The following is an 8,651-nucleotide window of genomic DNA, read 5'->3' as shown; positions in this document are numbered from 1 at the left end:
TGAAAAATGAACAAACATATTTGGAACTGATAGTATGGTATTGATATATTGATATACTGTGACGTTACTTAGTGAAGTACAAAATGTAATATTATTCATATAAAAAGTCGAGTTAAACTTGTTAATAATCAGACTAAAGGGTTTCCCAGATACGACATTNCCCCCCCCCTGGTATCTGGTAACTGTTATGCTTCAATCAAAATGCATGTTAAACACCATTTATCAGTGATAACATTTTTGTTTACTTTTTGCACTGTTAATCCATTATCTACATAATTAAATTAAATCATTAAAAAGACACAACTTCCTCATTTGGCATTTATCCCACTTAGAACGACACCCCACTACCCACAGGGTAGATTAATCGCTACAGTACACAATACGGTCAATGCTTCGCTCTATTGTGTATTATTATATATCCGTCAACACATAACATGTAGCTATATGACGCATAAAGGCGTGACACTTTGGACGATTTATAATTACCTGCCGTACTTTTATTGTTATCCGCTAGATAGCGCTTCGGACATTGTATCATCCAGACTCTTGTCCTTTCCGACATTTTAGCTTACTAGTAGCACGAGCGTCTTGGTGACAAAGACTAGTGTTCAGCTGGCGCTAAGATACGAGCGACTCCTCAGCAACGATAGAGGCCGCGAGCAAAATGGCTGGGTTTCTATTTGGGGAAAGAAGGATGGATTACAAGACGAATAAGTCAGTGTTAGACACTGAAATATTCGGAAAGAGAACATGTTCTGTCCCTAGAGTCTGTGGCTTAAATAGTTCCAGGTGGATAGAAAGCATAACTATTCAGCAGGTGAGTAACTTTGTCTCATGCAAGTGTAATTAATCATTTAATGGTTGACAGGTTATCATTGTTATGGCAAACAATATGGCGATGTACATGATTCAGCTGTTCTTCTGTTGATGAAAACGGAAATATAATGCAATTTTACTTCAAATAAATAATATATCAAATCAAAACACAAATTTTGTAATATACCAGTTAAGGAAATATTTCTAGAGACTTCAAAACAAGCCTTAAACTACATATTGATGTTTGCATATTGGCTAAGTTACTATGACTATGAGATAATGAATCGATCAGAGAAATTTACATCAACTGAAATTTATGTATAATTTCAATGTATGACTTGTTAATATTGACAGAATATTGTGTATTGCTTTGCTACTGATCAGAAATGCTTCAGTCAAAATTATATATTTGTTTTCAACTCTGAACAAGGTTTCTAAATTGATTTGACATGAGTTTGCACAAGTATCATTTAGATGATGAGAACTTTAAATTGATGCTTTGAACTTTAAATTGATGCTTTGAACTTTAATTTGATGCTTTGAACGGACTACTACAATCAGCCAAGTAAACATAAGGAAATAAAAACTGGGTTGGTAGATAGTAAGATATAATTGTACAGAAACATCTACATAGAAGAACAGATTTCATTCTTCTTGTCTCTTAACTTTATCAAAAAATATTCATTTTGACTTGAGAGATAATGCTGATTTTTGAAAGGTTTTAATTTTCGCTTTTAAAAACAAATGATGTACAGTAGTCCTTCATTTGCTCCATACACGATGTAGATATAAATGCATACAGAACTTCAGTGCCTGTATACTATTATATGTAATGTATGTTATCTAGAATGATAGCTTTCCTGATAAAGAATCTTGAATCTACAACAGTAAATCAAGCATCAGAAGTCATGACTTCAGTTGTTATAAAGTACATGTTGGCATTTTTTTTTATGTTTCAGTCGCAAAGAGACAATGTCTTTGAAAAACTCCTCGACACCTACAACAAATGTCTCGATGGTGACATTTTTGTAGGGTTAGGAGATGAACTATATTCTGTGTATAGTCCAAACAGAAGGCAGAGTGATGGTGACGCATGGAGATATGTGTCAAAACAAGGGAAAGGCCTTTATGAAGACCTGGTGATGGAGAGAAACAGACAAGACTGTCTCGCAGACCTTGGTATTGGAATGGAAACATGTGATGTGCCATCACTCGTTAAGCAAAACATCTATGAGAAGGTATTTATTGAAAATAACTACCATCTGTAGTGCTGGGTATTCAATTCAATCAATGGAGTCCTCATCATATTGCCTGGGTTCCTGCACATCTTGAATGAAATCTTTGAAAATCAATCTGATTACAGTGTTCTAACTTAACAGTAGGTTCATAGACAATAAAAGTGGAAAAAACAGTGAAGGTCTATAGGAATCATTCACTTCATAGACCAAAATGTCTATGAATTATTTCCTATGATGTATACACATATGATTGAATAATGTACAGTAGAGATAGAAAAAGTCCTCTGTGAAATTACATCTCTTTTTTATATTACCCATTTTCTTCATTTGAGGCACGGTAGTCTTGTGTTAGGATGTCGGGCTCGTGACTGAAGGGTTGTGGGTTCGAGTCACAGCACGCCATTGTGTTGAGCAAGATATTTCACTTTTCTTGTTCCAGTCTACTCAGCTGTAAATGAGTACATGGTTGGGTAGTGCTAGAATTGTTGAATGCTAGTAGTGAGTGCCGAAATGGCAGCACCGGCTGTATGCTCTCCAGGGAGTTTAGAAAGATATTGGCTGGTTACAAAGGCCCTATAACCACGGATAATAATTTGTGAACCGTTTTGAGACGACCTATGATCAAGGTTTTGATATTGCGGTACATTAGAACCTCATATGATGAATATTATTAATTATTTCATGTTATTGAACAATAAATATAGTTGTAAAATTGTCTTGGTCAAGGTCTTGTCTTCTTAAAATTCCAGTAGGTCAATAAGAAATTTAAATCACATAGATCCTTTTTCTGTTGGGTGTATTCTAGAATTGTGATTAGCCCAAGAAAGTGGGTATAGCATTTAGTACAATACTGCTGTCACCTGAGGTGAAGGGATATTCCAAAGGATTGTCACTCTGGAATGTCATGTTTACATATCATACCATTACCAAATGTCAATAGTATAACCTTTTTAACTAAACCATTGTTTTGCACAATCTTATTTTATTCTGTTATATATAACAGCTACAGTGATCCATTCAAATTTTCGACAGTGATCAATTATTATTTTATGAACATCCATTATTAGGACATTGTTTGGTGATTAGGCCAAATAAAATAAATTCTTGTGTTTCTACTAACCCTACCTACCCTAGATGTGTATGCCTACCCTGAAGTTTTTATTGGCATTTAGTGAAATGCATCAAGTTTGAACTCTTGCTCTATATAAGCATAGTAAAAATATTTTCCAATAACAAAATATGCCTACCTACTTACCCTATCTTTTCTGAGAATGATTGTGGAAACACAAGTAATACTTTTTTGGCCTTAGTGGAAATTGAAATTAATCTTAACCAATAAGATTTTAGGTTATCAGGTACTTACATAAGTTATAAGTTATAAAACCTTTAAATGTTTGTAACATTTTAGATGAGGCCAATGACCTCAGCGGCTACCACGCAGGCTAGGGTATCTATGGCTGAGTTTGAAACTCAGACACCCTGGACAGGAATAAACTCCAAGGATATGGCTTCACAGGCAGTACAAGACACCATGGACAGTGGCGTTCAGGCCAGACCAAGTGCAGCTGATTTTGGGACACAGGCCAGACCAAGTACAGCTGATTTTGGGACACAGGCCAGACCAAGTGCCGCTGATTTCGGAACACAGGCCAGACCAAGTGCATCTGATTTTGGGACACAGGCAAGACCAAGTGCATCTGATTTTGGGACACAGGCCAGACCAAGTGCAGCTGATTTTGGGACACAGGCCAAACCAAATATGGTTCATTTTGGTACAGAGGCTAGACCAGTGACAGCAGAATTCAGCACACAGGCAGGCCAAATGGGTGTAGACGTGGGAATACAGATGACCCCTTCTGACCAACCACCACAAGACCAAAATGATCATTATAACACAATTAAGGTGTGTAATAGGATAATACATTTGTGTAATGTAATAGATATTCATGTATTTTGTCCAAATAAAATTTACCTTATTCTCTCCCTGTCAATGCAATATAAAGTCCCACCTCACAGAATCCTTTGTATTGATGTTTCATAGTTTACCAATACCATACCAAAAGTATTATAAAAATTCAAAGGAATAAAAAAAAAAAAACCCAGTTTCCCAATGGCATCGAAACACTTTTGTTTTTGTTTCTAGAATGTCATACATGAACCTGTGAAATTGGAGGAATATTTTATTTTCTTCTTTAAATTACAGGTGAACTTAAAAACAAAGAAGTATCGAGTAGAAGTGGAGGATAATGGTATGATCATAACGCTGACTGCAGCAGCGGCTACAGTGGTACATGGGTTTGTGACGAGGTCTGTTCAATTCACCACCAGGTAAGACTGCATTTGAATTTCTTTTATTTTGTGTAGATTAGCTGAATGATAACTAATAATCATTAATCAACTATGGGCAATTGACTTGAACTGGTATATATATATATATATGGTTTGGTACAAACTTGTCTGTGCATCTAACAGTTATATTTTAAATTGACCTGGTAAATTAAGCATGTTAAAGAATTGAGGTATGAATACATACAAATACTGTACAACTATTTTTATTATGAAGTCATATTTAATGTTTTTCATGAAACAGAAGTTAATAATTAAGCATCTTTTGTAATCTGTCGGAAATTTGCTTTTCAGTGAGTTTGATGATCTGATAGCCTCCCTAAAGGATTGTGGTGTAGGGACACAAGCCTCCCTAAAGGATTGTGGTGAAGGGACACAAGAAGCCGATTTACTATACCACCAGTCTTCTCCGAAGTTTGATAGCGGGGACCGCCAGGGGGCTACAGCCGCCATTCCAAAAATTCCCCACAATGTCATAGAGAGGACAAAGAGAAAGTCACAAGGAGATATAATGAGGTATGTATCCTTTAAAACCCCCACTTATTTACTACAGTAAACCTCTGGTCAGTTCGAATAGGCTGGTAAATAGTAATTCGAACACACTTTTTGAATAATGAAAATAGTAATTTTCTGTCTAGTGCTAGTTCCAAGTCTGCTTACCTGGACAATTCAGATTGTTTGAACAAACAATTTGAGTACTGCCAAAACCAAAATATTTGACCAGGTGGTTGATCTAATCTAATTCTGTGATGCAACTAAAGGTACCAGTAGGATTTTCTCATGTGCAGAATACCCAGAAATATCTGTTTTTAAGAGGAAGGGTACAGGGTCAGGTTTAGATGATATTTGGCGTCAGCTCATGAGTAAAACACATATATAAGACGATTTGAAAAAATGTGATTTCTCATTGCAAAGTCAAGCAATCAAGGGGTTAACAAAACAAAAACAAAATACGGACCATGTATCCTGTGTGGTTGAGAACTTTTGGCTCCAAAATTTAACTATTTTAACCTCAATGTCTTCACCAAATTTTGTGGGACAGTTTCTTGGGCCGTTTTCCCACAAGTGTCCCATTTTGGCTACTGTTTCGTTTGGGTACATTGGCGTTGAGCAATGGCATAGTTTGCAGCTGGCAAGTTGTTCAAATTAAATGATTTTGACACACATATCTTCTTCTCAAGAATTGTCCCATCCATATAAATTGTCTTGACTGATTTCAAGGTCACCAAGGTCAAATATTAAATTATTAGTGATACAAGCCCCTTTGGTTACTTATGAACTATTCACAATACTCTTGCTTCACTGATAAAAAATGCCTATTCTCATGTATTCAGCTACTTCTCAGTGTAGATTTTGATATTGAAGACAGGTCGCAGGATTTTAACAATAACAACTTAACTGAAGTATGGTTCTTCAGGGGTGGAATTAAAAAAAAACGGTTACTAGTCCAAAGGGCCAGTTGAAGTTAAATTTCACTGGTCCTGTTTGAAGTGCACTGGTCAAGATAACGAGGGCTGCTGGCCCGAGCAGGTGCGAAAAGGTACTCGATACTCTTCTGACCCCCTTGGCCCACCAGAATTTTTGAAATGTAGAAGTTTGCTTAGAAAAAAACTTTTCAAATCTGCTGAAATTTTAGATAAATTTACAAAATACCTCCTGGCTCAGTGGGATCGATTGTTGAAAACCCTACTGGTCTGCCTGGTAAACCAATGGCCACAGGCCAGTGGACCAGTAGCTAGTTCCACCCCTGGTTCTTATTTTGCCATGAGGTTTTTATTGAAGTGACACCATGCACCAGAAGCAATCTTGATTATAAGCATAGATTTGGTTTTAAGACCAAGTGCATCTAGTCATAATGTATAATGTTCTTAAAGTGACCTTCCTGTCCCATTTGTTTTAAAGGAATATTAAATATCTTAACTGCTTTATATGCAATTATACATTACTGCAAACTTCTACAATTCAAATCCTTAATAATAATATTTTGTCTTTGACCTCATTTATCATGCATTCAATATTTCCTCCATGAAATTTGATGTGTGAAAATAAGCATCAGTGTAAATAATTAATTTTGTTACACCTCAAGTGAATTTCTAGCTATTTGATTGGTTGGGAGAAAGTTAAACAAAAATCTCTGTCACGCCCGAAAATACATTGGTTTTAAGAGGCGCGGGTAATATTGCCATGAGACAGTGAAAAATATCACATGCGCGAGAAATGTGCGTTCACTGCTTCGTTTCCTCACTGTGATGGTCACAAGAACGTTTGACGGCAACAGCCAATTTTATCAAGCACCGGTGCGATAGTGATTGTAAACAGCAGACTATCAACAAACAAAATGTCATTATCGAGGTTCACTGCCGTTTCTGAGCTACAAAGACTTTTGGTGTAACAAAATAGATATGACATTCATTAGCAGGTGACAGTGAATATTGTCAACCCGAGAAAACCATTGTCAAATGAAGAAGAATAAAGAAAGGGAGATTTGTGCAACCTTAAATCTTTCAATAATGGCCGATGTGGGACCAACTTTTAAAAGGCTATAGTGCCAACACTAAGTAAATAGATTTTGAATGGAGAATATATGTTATCAGCTGTAAACAGTAACAAGTTGTTATTGAGTAATAAATGTTAATTTTATTTATTTCTGTATAAAACCATTCTCTTTTGTAGGTTCCACAAGGATATACCGTATGAAGGTCAACTAGAGAAGTATCTGTCACCATTTTCACCTTTCCCTCAGTATGGTTACATCCCTTCAAGAGATATTCCAGTCACACTGGATGACATCAAGATCCCTGTTGTACAAAATCATGATGTCACCTATGAAAAAACAGAGAGCGATAGTGTAGTTCTCGGCAGAGGAGGTTTTGGATGTGTGTACTTCGCTAAACACTGCACCATAACAATGGACCTGTGTGTCAAAGAGTATGAAGAGAACTGCACATCTTTGTACGATATCCACCAAGAGGCCAAGCTGTTGCTCTATCTGCAGTCCACAAAGTTTGTGCCACAATGTCTGGGACTCATGGTATCTCCTTTCATACCTGAGGATGTATCCCTTGTACAAGAATGCTTCGCTAAAGGCTATACACTGAAGAACCTGCTGAATGACCGCCCCCGGTCATTTACCGATAGAAAGTGGGTTGCTACGGTCTATCAGCTGTTCTGGGGAATGAAGATGATCCATGAGAAACAAGTGTTGCTGAACGACATTAAAACTGATAATGTCTTGATCGACTATCAATCTGCAGACATGGCAAACAACATCAGGTATGTGAGAATCTTCTTCTCTAAACTTATCCAAACATGTTTCATAGTGTTTTGACACAATGAAGCTGATCTGGACTGTGTCAATTACCTGTCAGATAGCTCATTGGTTTAAGTGTCCAACGAAGGTCAAAGGTCAAATATCTATGCAAATTCAATTTTGGTATGCTGCATAATTGCCCTGTTCAATATTGCGGTGGCGGTGTTTGTAGTGAAATTTGGGATTATATACCTGACAAATTTTGATTTGTTCTTGTTCTTTGTCTTTCCATAATTTAAACACATTCCTACCAGACATTTCAGACAGTTACATACAATTTGGCAAATTCTGGAATACAAACCAGACAATTTTTGAACATATATTTAGCTCACCTGGTCCAAAGGACCAAGGTGAGCTTATGCCATACCGTGGCGTCCGGCGTCCGGCCGTCAACAATTTCTTTAAACGACTTCTTCTTCTAAACCACTGATTGGAATTTAACTATATTTGACTGGAAGCATCCCTAGGTGGTGGGATTCAAAATTGTACAAATGGTGGGGCTGACCCCCCAGGGGGCTGAGGGGCGGGGCAAAAAGGGGGAAATTTGGCTAAACTGCTTTAAGCGACTTCTTCTCTGGAACTAAGTGATGGATATCAACCATATTAGACTGGAAGCATCCCTAGGTTGTGGAGATTCAAAATTGTACAAATGGTTGGGCTGACCCCCCAGGGGGCTGAGGGGCGGGGCCAAAAAGGGGTAATTTGGCTTTATTTCTACAAACAACTTCTTCTGTAGAACTATGGGCTTGATATCAATCATATTTAATCAAAAGCATATATGGGATGCAGGGATTCAAAATTGTACAAATGGTGGGGCTGACCTCCCAGGGGGCTGGGGGGCGGGACCAAAAAGGGTTATTTGGCTATATTGCTTTAAGCGACTTCTTCTCTGGAACTAAGTGATGGATATCAACCATATTAGACTGGAAGCATCCCTAGGT

General features: G+C 37.2%; 1 protein-coding gene across 1 annotated transcript in view; it reads left to right on the top strand.

The window, feature by feature from the left end:
- Window positions 1–406: 406 nt before the first annotated feature.
- LOC110453194 overlaps window positions 407–8,651 on the top strand; it is an 11,532-nt gene continuing 3,287 nt past the window's right edge. Inside the window, exons 1-6 of the mRNA XM_021502046.1 lie at window positions 407–817; window positions 1,776–2,054; window positions 3,463–3,957; window positions 4,258–4,382; window positions 4,695–4,916; window positions 7,074–7,673. Coding sequence (XP_021357721.1) covers window positions 665–817; window positions 1,776–2,054; window positions 3,463–3,957; window positions 4,258–4,382; window positions 4,695–4,916; window positions 7,074–7,673 — 1,874 coding nt within the window. The 5' untranslated portion in view covers window positions 407–664. The remainder of the gene's footprint in view (window positions 818–1,775; window positions 2,055–3,462; window positions 3,958–4,257; window positions 4,383–4,694; window positions 4,917–7,073; window positions 7,674–8,651) is intronic.

This window comes from Mizuhopecten yessoensis, unplaced genomic scaffold (assembly GCF_002113885.1).
Source record: "Mizuhopecten yessoensis strain PY_sf001 unplaced genomic scaffold, ASM211388v2 scaffold7167, whole genome shotgun sequence".
Classification (NCBI taxonomy): domain Eukaryota; kingdom Metazoa; phylum Mollusca; class Bivalvia; order Pectinida; family Pectinidae; genus Mizuhopecten; species Mizuhopecten yessoensis.
Note: the sequence above shows the minus strand (reverse complement) of the source record. Positions and strands in the feature narration are given on the sequence as shown.